The 25,467-nt window shown below is 46.0% G+C and overlaps 1 protein-coding gene across 1 annotated transcript; it reads left to right on the top strand.

Annotated features, from left to right (window-relative positions):
• Positions 1-11,832: 11,832 nt before the first annotated feature.
• Tbata (thymus, brain and testes associated) lies at positions 11,833-23,840 on the top strand. Its single transcript, XM_042696304.1, has 9 exons — positions 11,833-11,873; positions 13,160-13,395; positions 15,189-15,344; positions 16,116-16,195; positions 17,530-17,703; positions 19,445-19,526; positions 20,443-20,584; positions 22,789-22,841; positions 23,746-23,840. The coding sequence occupies exons 1-9, from the start codon at positions 11,833-11,835 to the stop codon at positions 23,838-23,840; spliced, it is 1,059 nt and encodes a 352-aa protein (XP_042552238.1).
• The last annotated feature ends 1,627 nt before the right edge of the window (positions 23,841-25,467 follow it).

The following is a 25,467-nucleotide window of genomic DNA, read 5'->3' as shown; positions in this document are numbered from 1 at the left end:
GGAACAAAGGTACTTAGGTCAGGATGCCCTGCCATATGAACAAATTAATAATGCTGTTTTTAAGCTGTACCCTCTCTTGTCCTCTCTACAGTAGGAAAGAGCAAGAAAGGCCTCAAAAGATAGTAGTCCCTCAGTCTTTGACCTCTCTGCTTCCATAAGCCAATAGACTTCCGGTCATTATGAGTTACCCAGACTGTGGGATTCTGTTAAAGCAGCACAAAAAGGACCAAGACTTAGCTTAAATCTCCGTAGGCTGGCAGAGGAGATGGGGAAAGCCTGTCACTCTGAGCATCAGTAGTAAGTTGAGATGTGGTTAGGAGGCATACAGAACCCAGCCTAGTGGCAACATGAAGCAGCCTGAAGGCTATTGAGTAGATCTGCTACTTTCAACTATTGGATGAAAACCAACAGCTGCTGCTCAGACAGATGTCGCAGGGGTCTCTGGAAAAATCTAGTCTTTCAGACATATTTCAAATGTCTGGTCTTTCTACTCTGTCTGCCACCCATTTCATCAAGTATTTCAAATGTTTAAATCATCTCCACTGACTACCCATTCAAACATCTCACTTAGCATCTCTATGTGGTGTACCACCTTACAACCAATTAATCATTCCCTTTGAAGATTCTCCCAAGTCTCCACAATACACAAGTCATATCAGTGCTTGAAAACAAATCGTTTGCAGCTAGTAGGTCTGCTGCTGGCCCTATATGACCCCCCTCAGGGAAGACTTTCAGAAGTTCTGGTTTAAAAGGAAGTTCCTGTGGGAATTGCCTAATATTATCACAAGATGCAATCACACAGTCATAAATAAATACAAGCCAAAACCCCAGACTTTTTGGCAGATTCAGTTACACTAGCAAGGGTCAGCAGATTTTGTCTGAGCTTCACCCTATGCTCTCTTGCCTGGTGTGTTTTCCATTAAGTGCTAAGCCATAGCAAAAATCATCTGTCAGTGGTTTACAAATCTGCCTATGAATTTGATCATATCTGGAGAAGACAAAGGGAAAGACGCTACACAAAGCTCAGCTCACTGAATGTTCTGCCCAAGCTTGGCAGCCAAGGCCCTTATGATCAGCCTCTGCCTCTCTCTATCCTCTTCTACCCCATGTCCACCTCATCCTGAGACTTCAGCCATACTTGAATATGTCATACAATTTATCATCCCATCAAAGAAATGTTGATACTGATGACAGGTTATTAATTGTTCTGGGATAGCAAGACATAAAGTAGGCTACACCTAAGACTTCCATCACTAACCATATGGAACTACTTAAGAGTTACCCCAAACCTGCCATGGGCTATTCCCTTCTTGGTCTTCTTGGAACAAATACTACAGTGTAGGCTTAGACTTAAACTTATCACTGTCTTAGTTTCTCTGGCTCCCATAGATCAGTAACCACTAGATCAGCGATCATATTTTTTTCATCTTTAATTCTCTAATCTATTCCATGTTATAGATGCTCAGCAACTGTATGTCTATGAATTATTTTTAATTATGCTGGAGGAGAGAAAGGTATGAGAACAAACTTCAAATATCAAAAGGATTGTCATAGTAAAGATAACTTCATTTTGATGTGTATGGCCATAAAGTTTAGGATGGAATATTAATTAGTCCAATATATTTCAGCTCAATGTGAAGAACTTTCTTTCCCATGGCTGATGCTCTACCACTTCAGCTGCACCTCCAGTTCATCAATGTAAAGAACTTTCTAGCCAACAGAACGACATAGAAAATGAAATACATGCAAGTGGCACTGTGGCTCAAAGTGGTAGAGCACTCACCTTGAACAAAAGAGCTCAAGGCTAGCACCCAGGCCCTGAGTTCAAGCCCTACAACAAAGAGAAAGAAAGAGGAAAGAAGGAAGGAAGGAAGGAAGGAAGGAAGGAAGGAAGGAAGGAAGGAAGGATGGAAGGAAGGAAGGAAGGATGGAAGGAAGGAAGGAAGGAAGGAAGGAAGAGACAGAGGGAGGGAGGGAAGAAGGGAGAGAGGGAGAGAGGGAAGGAGGGAGGGAAGAAGGGAGAGAGGGAGGAAGGGAAGGAGGAAGAGAAAGAGAGAGAAGGGAAGAGAGGAAAGAGAAGAGAAGCAAAATGAAGAAAGAAAGGAAAGAAAGAAAGAAAAGAAAAGAAAGGAAGAAAATGAACAGACAGCCTTGAATTGCACAGAGCTTCTTGTCACTAAGGGATGATTAATTGACAAATACTAGCCAACATTTGGTAATAGTGAGACAAGGATCCAAGCATGCAGTTAATGAATAGTCTAGATTAATATCCCTTTATGATCAACTCTTTTATTTATTCCATTCATTCAACAAACACTGGATGTCAAGGACTACAGAGAGTTTTATCAATTAGCACAAAATGAACATACTAGGTAACCACTACACAAATCAATACCTTATTTTGAATTGTCTTTAAGTAGTTGTACAAAGGAGTTGCCATTTAACAAAGCAGTTTATGAATACAATATATCTTGATCAATGTCACCCTTTTCAACATTTTCACTCATCCCTCCCTTTATCCACTCCTTTCCTTGTTCTTTTTAATTTTGTAGGATATACATTGGATTCTTGACTGTGTTCTCCGCTTTTTTTTCTTCATTTGTCTACCACTTTTCTCTTGACCCTACCCCACCCCTTTTGAGGACCAGCCTCCTGGTTTTATTTTGCTGAATTTGACTTTGTCTTTGTAAAGAATTACATTATCAGAGGTCTCTCTCAAATCTACTATAATTCAGTTAATACATTTCTAAACACTTGCATACCACCCAACATAATTACTTACAAGTTCATTAGCTAAATCTAGCTTCCACATCTAAAAGAAACATGTATCCTTTGCCCACAAATCAACGTCTTCTGCTTGTAACAAACAAGACAATGTGGTCTTTGAACTCTTAGAGCTTATGGACTTGTGAGAATTCCTGGGTAGGAAGAGAGAGTGTGAGGGGAGAAAGTCATTTGAGTTGAAAAAGAATGCATACAGGAAGATTGTATGGTTACTGAACTTGGACTTCTCAAGTGTTCCAAGGCCTGATCTTCCAGTTCAGTGGCCTTCCTGAGTACTGGCTTAGACCAGTCTACACCTGTCAGTCCCAGAGCTGTAGGTGCTGCTCAGATGACAGATAACTAGGCAACTTCGGTCATTCCAGGTGCTAACGCATGTGGGCATTTAGCCACACTGCTTTCTTTCCTCCCCACTGCTTTCTTCACTACTCACACAATCATCAGAGTCAACAAAAGCACAGACCATGCATGGTTAAGAATATCCCAAGAGTCTGGCCAAAGACTCAGCCCTCAAAGCAGCCAGGTTTTACCAAGGCATCAATAGTACTGGCCACAGTCCAGTACAAGCAGAGACGATATAGCAGCTAGGCAGGGAACATGGTACCAAGACTTTTTTATTCACTAATAGGAAATAACATCAAAACACAGCAGCTTTTTGTGAAAAGCAAGGTGGATTTTGACACCAATAATAAACAAATACCATGCATCAAGTTGTAGCAGTAAGCCAGGCCTTGTACTCAGAGACTGTATAAACACTGTCTTATTTAGCCATCAAATATCCCTGTAAGATTAACAGAATTAATTCCTGTTCTCCTATTCCTATGATTCCTATTTTACAGACAAGAAAACTGAGGCCTAGAAATTATCAAAGTTTATCTACAGTCACAGAAGGCCTAATGAGTCTGGAGCCTGTGCTTGTGGCCTCTGTTCTGTGAAACATTTGATGGAAGTTCAACAAGAGCCCAATAAAGCATGGCAAGTTGAAGTACACCCAAAAAACCAGGTGCGAGAGCAGAATAAAAATATGAGCTCCAAAGCTAGGTAAAGTACGAAGAAAAACAACAAACTAGAGAAAACTATTACTCCTATTACAAATAAAAGGATAAACTTGATAACATATAAATGTAGATATCCATATAAAATGGTTCAAATGAACCAACAGAAAAAAAATAGGCAAAGATGTTAACCAAGACCACAAAAATACATAAAAATTATATTTCACACTCATTAAAGAATGCATCTCAATCATGGATGACTAGGACCTTCAACCCAGAATTCTAAACCTCAGTAAAAATACTTTACAGAAACAAAGGAAAATCAAGATAGTCTCAGATGAAGGAAGAGGAAGAGACTTTGACATTAGCAGACTACTCTAAAAGCAGAAATAGAAAAAGTTCTCTAAATGCCAAGGAAACAATGGTAGAAGAAAGCTTGGAATATCAGGAAAGAAGGAAGAACTGAGTAAGTAAAATTATGGGTAAGAACTGAATTATAGTGCTGCTGGATATAGCTCTCGATGTATGTGAATATAAAATATTTCAGACAATCACACTGTAAACAAGGATAAAAAGGTACATAAAGAGAAGTGAGCATCTACACTTCATTTGAACTGTGGAAATAGGAGATAACAGTAATAAGCATATAGAGAGCAACTACCAAATACCTATACAAAGAGATACACTCAAAGAATATATAATTCAAATAATAATTTAAAAATAAGAGGTCTCAGAAATTCACAGGAAACGGTATAAAACAAAATCATGCAATGGTAGAGTGGTTTAAAAGGCCTGATACAACTATATACTGCTGTTATGGTTCAAATATAGAGTGTCAGCCAGGCACCAGTGGCTTATACCTGTAATCTTAGCTATAGGAGGCTGAGATCTGAGGATCTTGGTTCAAGGCCAGATCAGGTGGTAAAGCCCATGAAACTCTTATCTACAATTAATCACCCAAAAGCTTCAAGTGGAACTGTGGTTCAACTGGTAGCGAACTAACCTGGAGGATAAAAGCTCAGAGATAGTGCCCAGGCCCTGTGTTCAAGCCCCAGGACTAGAACCCCAAAACATAGAGTATACTTCCAAAAGGCTCCTGTGTGATACTATTGAGAAGTGATCAGTCATGGATGAGATGATCAATCATGAATGATCAATCATGAGATTAGCAATGACTTAATCCTTTGAGTTATATTGAATGACCTATTAGAAGGAGGGGACCGGTTGGTGGAAGCAGATCCCTGGGGGTATGCTTTGGAAGGATATACCTTGCCCTTGGCCCCTCCTTATTGCTGTTTCCTGGCAACCATAAGGTGAGAATCTTTCTCTGCCACTCCCTACTTTATCCAGCACTTAGAATAGCTCTTGGTGTCCAGTGTTTGTTGAGTGAATGAATGAATGAGTCAATCATAGAATCCCAGACTATTCATCAACTACATGCTTGGATCCTTGCCAAGTGTTTCCTAAATGATCACCCCTAGTGATAAGCAGCTCTATTCCTTCCACCATGATGCTTTGCCTTACCACATACATGGGCAAAAAACTAATATAACTATGTCCTAAAACCCCTTTAACCTCAAATATATTCATACATAAAATTTGAAAGGAAAAGAATGGGCAAAGCTAAATCATACAAACATTAATTAAAAGAAAAAAGGAGTGTCTATATTTATATCAGGTAAAGTAAAATCCAGAGCAAAGAAAATTAGCAGAGGCAGAGGGGATATCGTACACTGTTCAAAGTGCTAGTCCATGAGAAGAAATATCAGTACACACCAGAGAACAGAGTCATAAAGTATGGGGAAAAGTTAAAATGAAAAGAAATAAATATATTCACGATTACAGTTGGAAGCTCCAAATCTCTCAAAAATCAAGAAGACCCTACCAGAAAATCGGCAACAATATATAAGAATTCAAGGACATCATCAACTAACAGGATGTAGTGAACATGTATAGGGAATATTATCCCAGAGCTGCAGAATACACATTCCTTCCAAGGGCCTACAGAATCTAGGACAATACAGATCAGTTTCTGGTCTATTAAACAAACCAACAAACTATAAAGAATTTAAATAAGGCGGACGTCAGTGGCTCACATCTGTAATCCTAGCTGCTCAGGAAGCTGAAATCTGAGGATCCAAGTTCAAAGCCAGCCGGGGCAGGAAAGGCCTTGAGACTCTTATCTCCAATAAACCACTCAGAAAACAGGAAGTGACACTGTGGTTCAAGTGGTAGAGCATTTGCCTTGAGCTGAAGAGCTAAGGAATAGGACCCAGGCCCAGAGTTCAAGCCCCACAACCAACCAAAAAAAAAAAAATACAGAGTATGTTCTTCAAACACAGTGGAATCAAACTAGAAATCAATAGCAGAATGATAACCAGGGAAGATGCAGACATTTGGGAACTAAATTATAGCTTTCTAAATAATCTATCAGTCAAAAAGAAAGCTTCAAGGGAAATGAGGGAAATAAACTGAACAGAATGGGATGACGATGTAGCATATTGAGACTTGAGACACTACAAAATAGTGCTACAAGGGAAATTTAGACTACAAAATGCATATCTATCAGCACAGAAGAAAAGTCTCAACCATGAATCTAAACACTTGCATCAAAAACCTAGATAAAAGAAAAACAAGAAACAGAAATCTCAGAGCAAGCATAAGAAAGAAACAACATAGATCAGAATAGAAATATATGAAACACAAAATAGAAAAACAATAGAAAAAACGCAACAAAAAACTGATTCCTTGAAATCTATAAAATCAATCATTCAGACTGATGAGAAAATTCAGACATGACAAATGAGCAATAAAGGAACAAAATAAGGAATATCATGACTATACAGACATCAAGAGCACAATAAGGGAGCATTACAAACAACCCTGCACAAATAAACTTGACAATTCAGGAGGAACAGACTACCTCCTTAAACTTACACAAATGATTATAATTCACTGAACACGAAGTAGACTATTAGAATAGTAGTATAACTACTAAGAGATTGAACTTATAAGCTAGGCACTGGTGGCTCATGCTTGTAATTCTAGCTACTCAGGAGGTTGAGACCTGAGCAGGAAAACCCATCTGGAGCAGGACAGTTCATAACCCCCTTATCTCCAAATCAACCATCAAAATGCCAGAAGTGGAGCTGTGGCTCAAGTGCTAGCCTTCAGCACAGAAGCCCAGGGACAGTGCCCAGGCCAAGAGTTCAAGCCCTGAGCGGGGGAAGGGGAAGTCCCACAGTTTCCCAGCTCCTCTCCAAACCAGCTGCAATCTACATGCAGACCCTCTGTTCAACTCTAAATACAAAGCAAGCATTAAAAGCATCACAGGGGGAGGGCCAGAGTGGGATTTCCTCCCAGCTGTGTCAGCTCACATGATGGGAAAGCCCCCCCCCCCCCCCCCCAGAGAGCTGAAAGCCATCAGGAGGGGCTGGTCATGGGGAAGAAAGCCTTCTCTTCTTTCAAACACAATACGATTCATCTCAGCCATCACCAGGCTAAGCAGCAGTGGGCAAGAGAAGGTTTCACAATAGTTTCTAAGTCACATTAGTCATGCACAGACAGGCCCAGGAATTGTCTGAACTCAGACAGGGAAAATCCTGAGTGAAGGGATAGACAAGTATCTGGAGCAAGGCCAAGATGTAAGGCCATCCCCATGGGATGCCACAGTGGTATTTGACTTGCCACTGTAGTTAGGAGGGGCAGAACTTTAGAAGGGCTTGAGACTGTCCCTAGCTTCCCATTGTCCTATTTTCCTTTTCTTGTTTCCCAGGGGTTAGTCACTGAGTCTAGAGGCATTAGAGCACTTATAGGAAGCCAGGGTGCTGAGAAGTAAGACCCTAAAAGACCCACCCCATCAGTTTTGAATTCCAGGAACCCCATTCCCAGGACAGCATGAAAATCATTTGAAAGCTTCTGGGGGGGGAGCGGTGCATGCACATATACATGTGTGTGCAAGTATGTGCACATGCACCCTTCAGTTCAGGGCCTAAAACTCAGGGCCTTGGCACTGTCCCTGAGCTACTTTTGCTTGAGGCTGGTGCTCTGCTACTTGAGCTACAACTTTCAGCTTATTTGGTAGTTAATTGGAGATGAGTATCACAGACTTTCCTGCTCAGACTGGCTTCAAACCCTGATCCTCAGAGCTCAGCCTTCTGAGTAGCTAGGATTACAGACATGAGCCACTGGTGCTCAGCTTGCAAACCTTCTTGTAGCTTGCAGACCTTGTGTACGGCCCTCACGGTCTCTGAGCTCATCACAGACTCAACGCCCAAGCCCCAGACCCAAGGATGATCTCATTTGTAAAGATTCACATCAAGTTTTAGAGAAATATGGTGAATTGAATTCCCCAAAGTAGTTCTGGACTAAGGACTCACCCTACTATATAATCCTATCCAGGTACCACTAACGATGGAGAGGATCACCAGTATGTTTTCCTTTTGCTTCTCCCTTTTCCTTTTCCTTTTCATTTCTTTCTTTCTTTTGTATTTTCTTTCTTTCCTTTTTTTTTTTTTTTGTCCACTATGGGGCTTGAACTCAGGGCCTGGATCCTGTCCCTGAGCTCTTTTTGCTCAAGGCTAGCACTCTACCACTTTGAGCTATAGCACTACTTCTGGGTTTTGAGGGGTTAATTGGAGATGAGAGTCACCACACAGGGACTTTTCTGCCTAGGCTGGCTTTGAACTGAAACCCTCAGATTTCAGCCTCCTGGGTAGCTAGGATTACAGGCGTGAGCCACCAGCACCTGGCTTTTGTTGTTGTTGTTGTTGTTCTGGAAGTATGAACTTAGAACCCAGCATTCTCCTGCTGGGCCATCTTGTCCACTCTGTTGTGTACTGGTTATTTTTGAGAAAAAGTCTTTCTTCCTGTCCAGGTACATGCCTGGGCTACACCTGATTATTTTAGGCTTCGTGTAGTAGCTGGGATGACTATCACATGCAGCGTCTATTGAAATGGAATCTCATAGACTTTTCCTCTTGGGATTATCCCTGGAATCACAATTCTGTCCTCAGAGTCCAGAGTAGCTAGTATTACAGGCATGAACCTGACTTGTTCTAAATATTTTACTATAAACTCACTCAAATTTTAAGAAAGAATAAATGAGAGTATCATTTCTGTTTCAGAGACATGGAGATTCAGAGAAATTTGAGTTAATAGTCTGAGACCGCCCGGCTAAGAAATAGTAGAAAAATCTTTGAACAGAGGGTTCTTAGTACTATTCTGCATCTTGGCAGTACAAGCAGCTTACCCAAGGTAACACATCTAGGAGGTATCAATTTGATTGGGATTCCTGAGTAGGTGAAAATGCAGGATCTTCCTACCAAAGTGAGGCTAGAAGGACATTCTGGATCTTGTTTCCTCTAAGAGATAACCCTGTGAACCCTTCAGAAACAGAAAGTACAGTGCCAGACTCCTCCATGGAAACATCTGGCTGACTTGGGTTAACAAAGATAGATGCAGGGGATAGCTCCACTGGCATTCTTCATCAGCTTTTCTCTCTCTGCCTGCTGGTGGCTGGCAGAAGCAGATGTTCAACCTTTTCTCCCTTGGTCCTTATTGGAAGTGCTGCATGGGGATGATGGAGCTTGGAAGAACAGGAAGAGATCCTTGTTGATCTGTCTGCCCTCCTGGGGGAACAAGAGGAACTGAGTAGTGGGGGATGAGAGAGAGGGGTGCTTAGGAGCAGTTCTGGAGTTGTAGGGAAGGGGTAGCCTAGCAACAACAGACCCTGTGCAGTCACAAAGCGACTGGCTTGCCCACAGTTATTCTGAGCCTTCCCCTTGGCTCGTTCTTACTGTGCTGTCCTGTTCAGGAAGCTGGGACTTCTTCCCATATGCTGTTGTGGACATCTTCCTTGGTGAGTCCAGGGGCCTTCTGGGGGTGACAAATGGACACCGAAGCCAGACTCTTAGCGGGAAAGGGCCCTGTGGGTCAGTGGTAGAAAAAAAGACCTATGGCTGGATTGGTAGCTGCCTACAGACCTCTTGTTCTTGGCTTCTGGGGACCAGGAACAGAGAGAGGGAAGAGAAGAAGCAGACTGCAATGGTCTCAACCTGCCTCACTCTATAAAAAGCATGTCCAAGCCTGGTACAGTGGCTCATAACTGTAATCCCAGCTCTTCAGAAGACGGAGACTGGGAGTACCATAGTTCAAGTCCCAGAAGGAAACCGTTAACATGATTGCTTCTCAACAAATAAACGAGATGTGGTGCTATTTCTGTTATCCCAGGCACATGAAAGATGTTAATAGGAGAATTTTGATACAAGCCAGTCTGGTCAAAAAAACATTAAGGCCCTATTTGAAATATAACTAAAGCAAAAGGGTTGGTAGCATGGATCAAATGACAAAGTGTCTATCTTACAAATGTGAAGACCTGAGTTCAAACCCTAGTTCCACTAAAAAAATAAAAACAGTTTCTTAGGTCCCTGCTATTATAGTTCATGACTCAGAAGCAGCTTATTGAAGCAGATTAACGAATCACATCTAACATTCACAAAATGGCAACAAAAATTAGCATGAATGTTAGGGGTATCACATGCAATACAGGTGAATACTGCTTTAGAAATTTGTTTCCATTGCACAACACATGCCCAAGTACACATATGGAAACTGGGTCCTAATAGAACCATGAATTTCCTATAGACATTATAATCAGAGTATATCCTAAAGAGTGCTTTTTCCTGTAGGTAGGTGGATTCCAGGCTTTCAAATGCCCAGTCAAGAGAGTGGCATCTAAGAACTTGAGAGCCCAGCCCCTGCCATTGAGGATGCTCCCCTGAAGTTTCCTGAAAAGGAATCTCAACTCATTGTTACAGAAAAGACCAGGAGTCTGTGAGTCTGGGCTCTGGTCCCTTGATGTGTACTTGTCCCCAGCAAATTGCTCTCCTTCCTGATCACAGACAAGGCCAACCTATGACACCCTAACCTGATGAAGACGCATTGAGGGATTTCTGGGGTCCCTTGGAGACTGGATGACTGAGAACATTCTTGGTTATTTTGTTGTTGTTTGGTTTTACATGTTTGTGTGTGTGTGTGTGTGTGTGTGTGTGTGTATACTGGTCTTGAGCCTTGAATTTTGGACCTGGGTGCTGTCCCTGAGCTTTTTAGCTTTGCTAAAAAGCTAGTGCTTTTCAGGCTAGTGTTCTACCACTTGAGCCACAGCTCCATTTCTAACTTGCTTTCTTCCTTTTCTTTCTTCCTTTCTATCCTTCCTTCCTTCCTTCCTTCCTTTTTCTTTCCTTTTGGTAGTTAATTGGAGATAGAGTGTCATGGACTTTTCTGTTTGGGCTGGCTTTGAACCTAAATCATCAGATCGCAGTTTCCTGAGTAGCTAGACTGTTGGCGTAAGCAACTGGTACCTGGTGTATTCTTGGTTTTGACACCTTCAATCATTCATGGTTTAATTTAATTAGTTTATTTAAAACTGTAATGAACCCTAGTAAGTACACTACCCACACCAAGAGCTAGAATAGCCTCTCCCATACCTCCTATGTGCTCTTCTGCTCCCCCTCTATCCAGAAATATCCACCTTCTCTTGGAATTTTTCATGTCCTTGTTTTTTGTCACTGCGATTGTTTTTGATCTTATGTTTGTGTTGGTTTGCTTGCCTTGGAACTTTTTAAGAAGTAGTTCATACTAGGTGACCTTCTGCAACATGCTTTCTTTGGCCCAGAATTATATTGAGGAGAGACATCCACATTAGGCATTATTTAGTCTCAGAACAACAAAATGTCCCACTCTGCATATAACATATCTTAGGTGAACATTCTGTCACTGGAAATGTGAGGTATCATCAGGTTTCTGCTATTTTGGACAAAGTGGACAAAGGCATCCTTACCCATGACCCCCACCCCTTCTGTACATCTACAAGACTTTCTCTTATATCTGGGACAGAAGTTTCTGGGTGATATAGCATCCAAGGTTCATTTTTAATATTGTCTTTTTTCTCTCCTTAGAAGTGTCTGCTTCTACCACCCATCCATAAGAGTTCTTGTTACTCATCACGAACACTAGCATCATGTGTGCTGGTCTTCATCCTGTTAGTCACTCTACAATGCCTACAGAGACAAAGACTCTTGACCATTCACTGATGAGGTAAGGCCCAAGTCCCACTTACTGACCTGCTGGAGGCCGGGGTGGGAGACAAAGGTGGCCTTGAAAGAAAGCAGTAGGCTTAAGAAGGCAGCCTTTCCTCACCTGACCTGAAGATCTGAGTTCAAATGCTAGCTCATCATCCAGGGCCCCATGGCTTCTCAGGCTGTTAGCACAGGCTGTGGGCTGGGCCCCTCTCTGGGTATGGAGGGATAAGAAATGGGAGGGGAGGTTAGGAGGAGCCTGGAGCACAGGCTGGGTTGGGGGGAGTTTCAGGTAAATGCCTGTTAGTTGGGGACAGAAGAGGTAGCTAACGGCCACTTTCAGAGAAGATTTGCTTTGTTTCTTTAAGTCCCAGATTCCCTAAAGGCAAACGCAGAATGGAACAGGAAGCTCAGGGGCCTGATCAGCGAAGTTCTCACAGGGCCCAGGGGCAGTACAACTTGCCTAACATATCCAGAATCTACCTATCCTCCTCCAGAGGGAGTCCCTCCAACCAGGGCCGCCAGGAGAAGGGAGTGCAGACAGCCACCAGGCAGGTGGTTGCATCAGACCCCCAGTGGCCCACGTTTGGATCCATACTGGCTTGACCTCCTCCACCTCTTCTTCTGGGGGCAAAGGCACAGCAACCTCAGGGTGCAGGGAACCTGAGACAACTGGTCTCCAGGGAAGCTCAGCGAGAGAAAGCTTGACGCTTCCTGAAACAAGCGTGGCAGCCCACAGCTTTGCGTCCCAGGGCGGGACCTTCTGGGAAAAGGATTTGCCTGGCTTGATCTGGCCTGAGCTCCAGCTCTGACCCTTGGGCTTTGAGGGCACAGGGGGGGAGGGTGATAGCCCGCAGCTGGCTTCTTAGGGTTGCCAAAGTTTGGCTTAGGGAGAAGCCCCTACTGGGGCCAGCCTTGTGCCCTTAGAGGGTGCATATAAGGGCCTTTGCTCTATCTTAGATATGTAGAGGACTAGGTGGGTCTGAGGCTTCTCTTTCTGGTTTTAGATTTGATCCCTGGGAGAAAACACAGGTCTTGGGAGAATCCGTCTGAGCTCTCACACATGGATCCTAGCTCTCTGCCAAGGCATCTCAGGAAGACAGAGGCTCTCTAGGACTGGATTGCACCAATGGGAAAGGAGTTGGGGAGCTGAGCCTTGGGTGTCACTGGTTGGAATTTGAAATCCAGAATGATGGATTTCAGTATCTGGGAATGGGCTCTAGGATAAAGAATTAAGCTTGAGTCTGGGTGGGCATCGCTGTCAGAAAAGACTCCATCTGCCTTTCTTTAAATCCTCTCCTTCAGTCCAAAGGCCGAACTGAAGCCCGAGAGGAAATCGGGGCATGGACCACGGAGCCACGGGGATGGTGGGGCACAGAAAGAAAAAGTAAGCCCAGGCATTGTGGATTTGGAGATGATCCGGGATACACTGAAGTCCCCCAAGCCCCAGGCACCTGGCACCCACCGCTTCGGCCACCTCAGCCACAATTCTTTCTTCTCCCGGCACCATCCTCACCCTCAACGTGTGACCCACATCCAAGGTAGGGCCAGGACTACAAGGTCCAGTTGGGGGTGATGGGAGGGGTGGGAGGTCCATAGGGGGTGTCACCAACTGGCTTCAAGATCCAAGGAGTGTGTACTCCAGCCTATTTCCAGGTAGGGCTCAGAGAACATGGGGCCTGACTAGGGTCCCAAGGCTGCCAAGTGACTATACTAAGATTGACTTGGGGGACAGAAGGAAAGCACAGGCTCCAAGGGTAATCAGGGTACCTTAAAGGATTTCCTTCTCTGCCTGATTCTCCTACTTTATAAATTATATAAAGGATTAATAGTCCCAGAGTGCTGCTCTGCCTTCTGAGTCAAGCCATGCCCCTGAGCCATTGATCCACTTAATGCAGCAGGTGCTTATGGAGAGTGAACAATTGCTGAGGGGCTGGAGGTCACATCCAGCAGGCAAGGGTGTGATAGGCCAGGTGTCTAGGTTACAGAGGGAGAATGACTGGCATTTCAGACAATGATCATACAAGACCTGGCCAGTAATGTGATGTCTGAACAAGGGTAGAAACCATGTAGATACCAGGGGCAAGGATGTTCTAGGCAGAGGATCTGCAAATAGAAAGGCCTGGATGTGTTGAAGGGACACCAAAGGAGCTCATGATGGCTGGAGCAGAGTGACAAAAGGGAGACAGGATTTGATGTCAGATCAGGCCCCTGGTGTCACCATTATGCCACCTCAGCAAGTCATTGAAAAGTTGAGACTACAGAAGTGATAAATTATGATAAATTTGAACATGATCACCCTGGCCTCTGTCTTGCTGGTGGCTGTTATTGAAACAGTGGAAGAGCCCATGGTCCTAGTCCAGAGTCACACTGAACATAAAGCCCAGGGGACCTGGTGACTGATTGGAAGCGGATCATGGTGGCACAGAGATGTCATGGCTCATTCTGAGTCACTAGAGAACCACAGTGCCCTGACTGAGATGAGGAAGCTACCAATGGCCAACACGGAGAGGAAGGAGCCAGAGAGCCAGTCCTGGGAGTGGGAGAGGTGGAATGCAAGCTAGTCCTAAGATGATAGGAGGAGGGACAGACATGACAGGTATTTGAGGAAAGATGGATGCTTCTGGGCAGATCATGGAGACATAAGAAGAATTTGGGGGCTGTGCCCTGGGTCCCCTGGATTAAAAGCCTGAGAGGATTGAAAGAAATCAGCAGGGGAGACAAAGAGAGACCAGTAAGCTAGGAGAGCCAACAGAGTGAGAGTCATGGAACAAAAAGGACTGTTTTCAGGAAGGAGACAGCAGACATGTTGAGTTCCTAATGAGATGAATTTTGAATGACTACACCAAAATTGCCTATACTCTGGGTGAAAGGGGGTCTTCACGTGGGAACTGCTTCTACCACCTCCAGGATGACAGACAGTAGAAAGTTCTGTCCAGAGTGTCCAGTTCAGTCTCTCCTCCTGTGACTCTAGCCAGGCCCCTCTCATCTTGGACCCTTTAAGCCATCAGCCACTGCATGCTTACACCTGCCCTCTCATAGGATGCCAGAAGGACCTGAAGACTAAGGTTCTAAGGCGCTATAGAGGAGACTAGGGTTTTGTCTCATCTCTGCTCAACTTACTGCTGACCCGGAGCAGTCTTTTTCCCACTCATCCTCAGTGCCTGTGGACAAGGTGGTTGCTGCTCTAGGAGTTTGTAGAAGCCTCTTCAGCTCCAGTGATCCATGGGCTGCTGCTTCCTAGAACAAAAGGACCCAGAGTTCTCCCTGCCTACCCTGCCTCCTTTTCTGGGATTCACTACTTCTCTGCCTTACAGACTCTGCTCCTCCACAGATCTCACCGGGAAACCTGTCTGCTTCGTCAAGGACGATTTCTCTCTGGTTCCCTTGTCTCGGTCTGCACTCTTATCCAGCTATCTGATGGGGATGCCCGCATTCCCTGCCCCCATTGGAGACCCACAGTCCAATCGGAATCCCCAGCTTTCTACTGGTAGGTACTGGGACCAACACCTTTCTATAGGGCTCACACCGGTCACCAAGGGCTGCATGTGAGATACCTGAGGGAAAAAGTACCATGTCTTACATTGTGGGCCCCTAGGCTGTCCCAGGGCAGCTTCATCTCTGTATTACTTCCTACCTTGTCCCCAGGTTCTAGCACTTAGAAAAGTGCCCTTGCTTGGATTCAAGCAGATTTTTGGCAAGCCACATGACTGACAGCTACACAGGAATACAGTTGTAATAGTGACTTGCACCTGCCCGTCAGACCATGAGCCATGATGCTGGGTGGCTAATAGAGGCCTCTGCCCTGGGAAGTCCTGCCTCTCTGCTACTGGGGTATGGGAGAGTCAAGCTAGTGAGGGGAAGCCAGTATAGGGCAGAAAGTTTTGGCTGGCTGGCTGGCTGCGGAATGACTGGGGGAGTCGGGAACGGTCTTACAAGCAGACTCCTTATCTCTTGAATCGCAATCCTGGCCCCAGGTGCCTAAGGGGAAGTGATCAAACCACATCCAACTAGACACAAGCCCAGTGCTCTCCACCATTTCCCAGAAATGCCATAGGCAGAACAGCAGCACCCCCAGCATCAATGCCATTCCTAATCTTTCTCCCTCCAAGACACCCTACCTGCTTTCCCCCAAGACTCGGGCAGGATGACATGAAAGGAGAAGGGCATTTCTTTTGACCTAGAGACTTCCCTGCCCTCCCAACCCTGGTGCCACAGGGAGGGTGAGCAAGACCCCCAGGACCTTGCGTTCTCCTCCCAGAGACCTGGAAGAGGGAGTTGAAGGATCTGGCTTCCCGGGTGACTCTGTTCACCAAGGAGACTGAGCAGAAAAACAAAGAGGTAGGTGCAAAAACAAAGGAGTCTTGGGCAACCAGAGTGGAGAAGTAGCCCTGGCTTCTCATTCCTCCTTTCACTCTTCAGTGCTCTGAGTGACTTAGCTAAGTTAGGTAGTTATGGATTTCTTAGCTTTCAAAGGAGGAGAAGTGGTTCATACCTGTAATCCCAGCTTCTCACAAGGTAGAGATAGGTAAGAATGAAGTAGATTCAAGGTCAGGCTAGACAAAAAAATTTTTAGTAACAACCCATCTCAACAAATAAGCCAGCTGTAGTGGTAATGTACTCTTTAATCCCAGCTATATGGGAAGCTATAGGTAGGAGAATTAAAGACAGGCCCAGGTAAAAATTCGAAGTCCTATCTAAAAATAGCTAACCAAAAAATGGTAGAGCACCTGCCTAGCAAGCAAGACGCTCTAAGTTCAAACCCTGGTTCAGAAAGAGGGAAGGAGGTAAGGTTAACGACTACAAGTCTTAACTGGAATTGAATAGCAGGAAGCCTGGCTTCTTAGAGAAAAGAAAGAATGTCAAGCAGTGAGAGATAGACATGAGGGCAGCACTAGGAATGAAGGTTAGACAGTGGGCCCTTGGCACAGGGTAATGTTTTTAGATCTCTGATAGCAAGCTGATTGCCGATGGCTCATGCTTGTCATCCTAGTTACTCAGGAAGCCGAGACCTAGAGAGTTGAGGTTTGAAGTCAGCCTGTGCAGAAAAATACATGAGACTCCATCTCCAAAATAATTGACAAGAAGCAAGGCTGGAGGCATGGGTCAAGTGGTAGAGTTCCAGCCCAGAGAAAGCTAAGCAAATTCAAGGCTCTGAGTTCAAACTCCAGTTTGATCAATCAATCAATCAATCTATCCATCTATCTATCTATCTTTTTTTTTTTTTTTTGGTCAGTCATGGGGACTGAACTCTGGACCTCAGCTCTTCAGCTCAAGGCTAGCACTCTACCACTTGAGCCACAGCGCCACTTCTGGCTTTCTCTGCTTATGTGGTGCTGAGGAATTGAACTCAGGGCCTCATGCATGCAAGGCAAGCACTCTACCACTAAGCCACCTTCCCAGCCCTATCTATCTTTGTCTACCTACCTACCTATTTGTTATCTGTCAATCATATATGTCTGATAGCCCAAGTGGAGCCACAGCAGAAAAGCTCAAGACACCCGAAGACATTCATCCACATTCAACACTGAGATGCCGAGTTGGGTGATAAAAGACAAGTAGAAGCAGGGACAAAACTGATGGATATGACTCAGCTTTCTCTTCATCTTCTCTCTTTTGCCTTCTCCCTTTCCTTCCACTGGCTCCTGGAGTCTGTACCACTTTTATCCCAACAGAAACAAGAGCCTCCTCTGAGGGCGCATGGAGCAAAGTACTCGGCTGAGACTGGTCGACTCATTCCCGCTTCCGCTCACAATCTCCAGCGCCGCAGTTTCCACCAGGGCCAGCGGAGCCATCTTTTGAACAATGATGTACTCCAGGCCTCTGTCCTGCGTGACCAGGAACTACTGGTAAGACCCAGTCTGGGTTCAGAGGCTGTAGTAATCACTATCCTCTTGGCTCCTAGCTCTCCCAGCTAGCATCCTTCCAGGTGCACTGGGACCTGAGACTGTAAGATAGGAAGATCCTGGCCTGAGAGTCAGCAGCCTAGGCACCAGTCCCCTCTGCCTCTAAAGGACCCTGTGTCCATTGGTCCCTTTCTATGTAAGTCCTTCCTCAATGGGCTTTAATTCCATGATCTGTCCAAACTGAGTGTAAGCACCTTACCATGGAGGCCCATCCCAGCTAAAGCATCTGATGTTAATCAGGGAACATGATGGAGGATTGAGATGCTCAGAAATGAAGATTTTGCCTGGTGAGCTCTCAGACTGCACCCTACAGCCTCCCAGGCCAGTCCCAGCCTGTTTTCCTACCTTTGCCAATGTTTCATCAGAGTACGAACCCCACCTCCTCCACTCTTGAGTGTCCCCATCAAGAGCTCATTCCGGTGGAGTAGGGAAAGGTCCAGTGAGGTGGATAAAGCAGTTAGGGTCCAGGAGCTCCATCTCATTGATGACGAGATTGAAAACCTGCCCTACGGAACTGTGTGATGCAGGTCACACCCAGGTGACAAGGAGCAACATAGCTGGGACTAGAACCAATACTTTCTCCACTGTAGGATGGTCTCACCACGCCTGGAATTAGGTTCTCAGGTCCTATGGGGAGGGGGCCCAGGGCAGGTAAGTAGGACGCTGAGAATAGACAAGGTCACAGGGGCACACCAGGGTGGGTGGGTGTTGAGGGTGAGGGTTAGCACCCAAACAGGTGCTGGGGAGAGGCCCAACCCAGTTCCAATTCTACCAAGGATAAGTTCCTAAGGTAGAGTTCTCACTCTACCCAGGCCTGCTGGGGTCTAACAGGCTCCTCCAGGCCCCAAGAAGAATGACTGCTCAATGCTGAAGGAACCACATTTTTCTAGGACTCCAGGGGTTCTACCTTCCAACGTGGGCTTCAATTCCAGTCCTTCCAGCCTACTATAGGCACAGCCAACAGCAGCAACCTGGCCTCAGAAGCCTCTACAGGCCATTCAAGATAAAACAGGATCATTTCCAGATGCTGCCCAATTGGAGGCTGCAGGGGAAATGGAACCCGGAAGTAGGAAAGAAGCTAAAGGCTGAGGAGACAGCCAGAAATTGAGAATACCCACTGCTCTGCAGGATGGAGCCTTATACTGGGCAACTTGCAAAACTAGCCCACCCCAGCCCCCAGGCTACCCTCTGGGAGTCCCCTATCTCTTTGCCAATATCTCTAGACCTTTGGAGTTCCAGGTGGGGAAGCCTGAGGATGACCCCAAATACATAACCCAAACACTTAGGCATGGGAGACAATGAGTCTCTGAGGAGGTAACTGGCTTGCTCTGACTTTGCCCTTCCAGTGAGAGGCTTTGGGGATACAACCAGCCCAAGTAGGCTCCAAAAGTAAGGAGTCCATGTGCCTCATATCTGAGCCTTAATCCTGCTTGGGGGGTCTTCCTCATTCAAGGGCTCAGATTCATTACCTGTCTAAAAGGGAGTCTAGACTTCCAGTAGCACTGTTGTGGGAAAAAGCCCTCCATACAATGCAAGGCCCCATACAGGACCAGTTGAGCGAAGCATGTGGCTCAGGGAGCTCACTTTCAGGGATGAGCCCTTAGTGTCCATAAACCTTGGTGTCTGCAGTCCTGGCAGGAGTATGTCATGATCACATTGACTCCCTATGTCCTCCTGCCCACAGATCCTGGAGCTTCTGTGTCAGATTCTGCAGACAGACTCTCTAAGTGCCATTCAGTTCTGGCTGCTTTACGCTCCCTCGAAGGGTAAGGACACTGCATGGCTCCTTCCCCAAGTGGAGGCTGCCAAGATCCGGCTCTTGTTTTCTAGTTCTCAAGGACTCAGATGTTTCTTGGCTTTTACACCAGGACCTTCCTCCTTCCCCATTTTGGATGTCTTTTGTCCCACTGGACAACTTCACTGTTCTCTCCTACCTCAATCCTACTGAAGAATTTCTATGGCCCTCCTTCTTGGAGGAAACCCCTCCTTGATGTGGGCGCCAGGACTAGGCATTGGGAAAGGAGAAAGAGAATGACTGTACCTAGAAGACACAGTCCCTCTTCTGCTGCTACTGTGGGAATTATACACAAATACACACACACACATACACACACACATGCACACAAGTACAAATGGGAGGCCCTAGGTGTGTGCATAAGAATACACCAATACATTCAAGCCCCACGACTGACAAAAAAAATACACCAATACACACAGACACACAATAGACAGTGGATGGAGAGTGTAGCAATGAGGGAATGAGTAATGATGAGGGCTGGAAGCTGGAGGGAGGCTGGAAGAGAGGTTTCTTTTGTTGAGAGAATGGACAGGAGGAGGAAGGGGAAGGGAAGAAAAGAAGAGAGAAGGGGAGGGAGGAGAAAAGGATAAGGAGGAATGAAAAAGAAAGCTTTTCCAAAGGCAGCCAGGGGCTGCAGTGGGCAGGATGAGGTCAGAATAAGGTGCACATGTTCTTGTGTGGTGGGAAGGGTGTGGAAGGGCTGTGTGCTCTCTTCAGAGACCAGGAACACTCTGGGATTCTCCTGAGTGGACCTGTGGGCAGAATGTGGGATAAATAGAGTTGCCCTTGAGCTGGTTTGGGGAGATGTGGAGGCCCTGTTTAGACTCGTCTCATCTAGGGTCAGGAAGTGGGTAGAGTCTAAGGATTCTGTGCTGTGCTTCCAGAAAAAGACATTGCTCTGGGGCTCCTACAAACTGCAGTAGCTCAACAGTTCCCTCAACCCCTAACGTCCATTCCGGAAGAAAGGCTCCTAAATCAGCTCCAAGAAGTTCAAGAGCCTCAGGAAAACCTGCAGGCATCCTACAGGTGAGCTCTGTACCTCTCACCTGCCTTTCTGTTCCCAGGACCATTCTCCCAGGGTCAAACATCTATCCTCAGGTGAAAGCCCTCAGGACCTAGAGAAGGAGGTGCTAGTCTGAGCTGGGCTGGGCTGGGCTGACAAAGGCTGTCCTGGATGGAGCAAGTGGCCCAGGACTGTCTCCTGATCTCTCCAGAGACCCACCACCCCAGGTCTAGGTGTGCTGCCTGAAGGCCCATACTGCCAGACTAGACCCCTGCCTGCTGGTGAGTAGGGTCTTAGTAGGGTCGCAAGTCAGGGCTGAATGTGTTCATCTAGCTTGCCACAAGTTCTTGGTGTATGGACACAGGTAGGAGGGAGCATCTAGCACAAGCTAGGCAAACTAAAGGACTTTATGCGTGCCACAGATGGCTAAAGTGGAAGCAGATTGATTCTGTGAAAGGCCTTTGAGGCAGGTAAAATTCCAAGAGAGCAGTGCTAACTGATAGCTTACTACTACACTTGCCTGACCCTGCTGGGCAGCTTACATATTTGTAGATTAATAGCCCCACTGAGGCAGTACTAACTCCATCTTTTTTGTTGATGTTGGTCATGGGGCTTGAACTCTAGGCTCCCTGCGCTCTTCAGCTCAAGGTGAGCGCGCTACCGCTTGAGCCACAGCACCACTTTTCTAGTGGTTTTTATTGGAGATAAGAGTCTCACGGACTTTCCTGCCCAAGCTGGCTTTGAACCTCGATCCTCAGATCTCAGCCTCCTGAGTAGCTAGGATTACAGGCGTGAGCCACCGGTGCCCGGCCTAACTCCATCTTATAGATGAGAAACCTGAGGCTCACTCAGTGAACTGACTGGTTAATTGCTCAGCAGATACAATGTAATCTGAGTATGCACAAGGCCCTAGGCTCAAAACGAATACACCAATATGCAGGTAAAACTGGGGATCTGTATTCCTAACAAATCACCCAATATTTCTGTCAGAGTTTGGGAAACTGATAAAGTAGGTGGAGGACGGGGGAGTGACTCTTTTTTGTTGGTGGTAGTATATTTTTATTTGTTTATTTGTGCCAGTTCTAGAGCTTGAATTCAGGACTTGGTCACTGTCCCTTAACTTTTGCTCTCAAGGCTAGTGCTCTACCACTTGAGCCACAGTTCCATTTCTTACTTTTTGGTGATTAATTGCAGATAAGAGTCTTATGGATTTTCCTGCCCAGGCTGGCTTTGAACCGTGGTCCTTAGATTTCAACTTCTTGAGTAGGTAGGATTACAGGCACAAGCCACAACTCCTGGCAACTAATAAGGTTTTTATAAGCAAATGAGAAGATAAAAAAAGGCCAGGAAGTGGGAATTCTCCAGGTAACAACAAGAAGGATATCAGGAATGAACATCCTATAAGCAATGCAAAGTTTGATGTGACTAGAGAGGTATGGGTTTGGAGGGCACACACAGGAGTAGGGAAAGTGTCTTAAGGTTTTTGTGATTTTTTGTGCTTTTGTCAGTTACTGGGGCTTGAGCTCTTAGGGCTCAGCTTGCTTGCCTTTCTTTTTTCTTATGACTGTTGCTTACCACTTGAGGCACATCCCATTTGTGGCATTTTTGCTGGTTAATTTGAGCCCCTCAGATTTGTCTGCCTGGCTATCTTTGAACAGCAATCATCAGATCTCAGCTTCTCAAGTAGCTAGGATTACAGGTGTGAGCTACCAACACCACCCAGTGTGAATTAGGCTTTGGAAGATGTAGTCTTGACTGTCTCTTCTTCCTAGAGAGGCCAGCCATGAGAGAGGTCCTAGTGATCAAGGCAGTTATCATCATCACCTTGGATAAGCCCCTGTGTACCAGCCTCCATTTCACCCTCTCTCCAAAACCCCCTCTCAGAGTTGTAGGAAGGACTAGGCCATGTAAAACTTCATACAAGCTAGAATATAATTCACACTTACCTGTGACCCTGTCCCAGAAGCAGGGGCCCTGTCTTCTCCATGCAGATGAAAGGCTCTCCCCTGCCTGACAGGGGAGCATAAGGGACAAGCAAGGAGCTATGGGGAAAAGCTGTATCAGTCACGATCCCTCACAAGGACAGAAGGGCTTTGGTTCCCAGTAGCCTGAGGTGACCCCTCACCTTTCCCTGGAGAGGGCAACTGACCATACTTGTACCACCCTGCCACCCCCTAGTTATGAGCAAGCCTGATGTCATAAGCCTCTCTTTTGTATCTGATTATAGTCTTTCCCAAAAGAAGACCAAGATACCACCTGCCCCGAAAAGTGAAAAACCAGGTAAGCTCCTGTGCCTGGACCATTCTGAGGCTCACTGGGGCCCAGTCCAGCTGGGTCCCTCAGGGGATTCAAGGCAACTTAGGGATAGGTTCCCAACTGAGGAAGCTGGTCCATTCACCCATTCACTCACTCATTCATTCATTCATTCATTCATTCAACAAATGCTTACTGAGTACCTGTTGTCTGCTGAGCTTTGGGAAGGATTAAGACAAGTGTCTGTATCAAGGAACTAACAGGAAGCGACAGAGGATCACCCAGAAAACCCCTGAGGGGCTGTAGGGAAAGTGAGGCAGGTGGACCTGGTGGGAGGGAAGGGCACTCAGCAGAATCACAAGGGAGGTCCTAGCCCTGGGTGTGTCCAAGAAGAGCAGACAAGCAGAGCTCCCAACAGGCAAGAGTGGCTAGGACCCTGTGGGTTGGGATGATAATAAGAGGTGACTTAATACAGGTGAACTGGGGCCAGCCAGCCTGTGGGGAAAGAGAGGTGGGTGCTATACGACGAGGCCTTGGGTGCACTGGAGGTGCACTGTGTGGCGTGTGGGATGGGAGGGGACAAAAGGGACGAGGAAGCTGAGGGAGGAGGCCCCCGCAGTCACCCTGGTGCCTTAGACCAGTGTGGTTAATGGGGGGAGGGAAATAAGGTATAGAGGAGAGAAGGCACATTGGCAGTAGACAGAGTCCTAGTTGCCTGAGAAACATCTGGCCAGGAATAGACATTTCATTGTTAATGACCTGGATGAAAATGAAGAAGGGCACTGAGTTGCAGAGAAGGAAATCAGCTTGTTCCCAGGACCCCAGAACAGTAGAGGGCTGAAGGTGGCCATGATTTTCCACCTGTTCTGTCCGTGTACCAGGAGAAGAGGCAGCTCCTCCTCTCCTGCCCATGGTCTTTTTCTCCTCCCAGAGTACATTGGAAAAGCCCAAGTCCTCAAGATACATCATGAGGACAAAAAGGAGAGGGCAGCTAAGCCAAAGGCTGAGAAGAACAAGGAAGTCTAGTCCATCTGATTCAGAAGCTACCCCTGAACTATGTGTGCTCCCGCCCCATCACCTCCACAACAAAGAATGCCAAATAAAATCCTGTCTTCCCCTGCAGAAGACGGTTCATGCTCTAGCAGCAGTGGCTTTGCTCGTGTTGTTTATTCTGGAAGGAGGCAGGGGCTGAAGTCATGAAGCAAGTCCTGGTGTATCACTTACAATAAGCCCATGCCTGGCTCCAGAATCTGTTTATAGCGATTGCATTCTACTGACTTAAAAATGACAACCCTCACCTGACGGTAGTGGCTCACACCTGTAATCCTAGCTATTCATAAAGCTAAGATCCAAGGATTATTGTTTGAAGCCAGTCGAGGCAGAAGAGTCTATAAGACTCTTATCTCCAATAAGCTGTCAAAAAATAAAAATAGGGTTGGGAAGGTGGCTCTGTGAGAGTGCTTGCCTTACATGCATGAGGCCCTGGGGTTGGTTCCTCAGCATCCTATAAGCAGGAAAAGCTGGAAGTGGCACTGTGGCTCAAGTGGTAGAGCATTCGCCTTGACCAAAAGAAGCTCATGGATAGCACCCAGGCCCAGAGTTCAAGTCTCAGGACTGAAAGGAGAAAAAAACCCCACAAAAACCAGCAACCCTCACCCAAAGTTGTATGTAGTTATGGGCAATAGTTATGGGCAAGAAGGAAGAGGGCGTCACATGAATATGACCCAAAGGAGCAGCTGGGATGTGTCTGGTCTTATTATCTAGAGAAGATGGCTTTGATCCTTGGGGAAGTCTAATGTCTGCCTGGAGATTTCTGCAAGTTCCCTGGAAATCTGGGTTAGGAGGGTGTTGTGGCCACCTTGACTCCCAGCTCCTCCTCTGCAGGCATAGTTGATAGGCCCAGTAGACGTGGTTCCATGGGTTGGCTCCATTCTGCTCTTGTAACACTGCACCATCTCACAAGAATTCTGCCTCTGTTTTTCCCAGCTACTCCACAGTGACCTTTCCAATGTAATAGATCACTCCAAGATCACTGAAGTGACCAGGCCATGGTGGCTCATGCTTGTAATCTTAGCTACTAAGGAGGGTGAGATTTGAAGGACATGGTTCAAAGCCAACCCAGGCAGAAAAATCTGTGAGGCTCTTATCTCCAGTTAACCACCAAAAAGCCTGAAGTAGAGCTGTGGCTTGAGAGGCAGAACACTAGTCTTGAGCAAAAAAAATCTCAGGGGCAGCATCCAGGCCCTGAGTTCATCCAGGCTACAGAACTGCAACCTTCAATTCTTCAGTGTTTTAATACAGACATGGGTCTTAGGCGGTAGATATTATTGTAATAAGGAACTCAAAGAAGTAACTTACTCAAGATCATAAAGTAAGAAGCAGATTCAGGATTCAAATCCTGGCCTTGACATTAAATAGGCAGAGTGCATCCTTGAGCCCGTGCATCCCATAATGACCACACATGGTAGATCCCTTCACGACACAGGGCTATAAAAGAGAACTGAGAAGGGTCAGAGTGATTTGCTGGGGATGAACATCTGGGAAGTACATGCGTCCCTGGGTTGGTAAGGTGGTCTAATGGCCCTACCGCCACTGCATATTTTTCATATGTCTTCTACCTCCCATGGGACAGATGTGCATTCCCATGCTTTGG

This window comes from Dipodomys spectabilis, unplaced genomic scaffold (genome assembly GCF_019054845.1).
Source record: "Dipodomys spectabilis isolate Male_0828 unplaced genomic scaffold, ASM1905484v1 ptg000207l, whole genome shotgun sequence".
In the NCBI taxonomy this organism is placed as follows: domain Eukaryota; kingdom Metazoa; phylum Chordata; class Mammalia; order Rodentia; family Heteromyidae; genus Dipodomys; species Dipodomys spectabilis.
The sequence above is the reverse complement of the archived record's forward strand: the minus strand, read 5'-3'. Positions and strand labels throughout refer to the sequence as shown.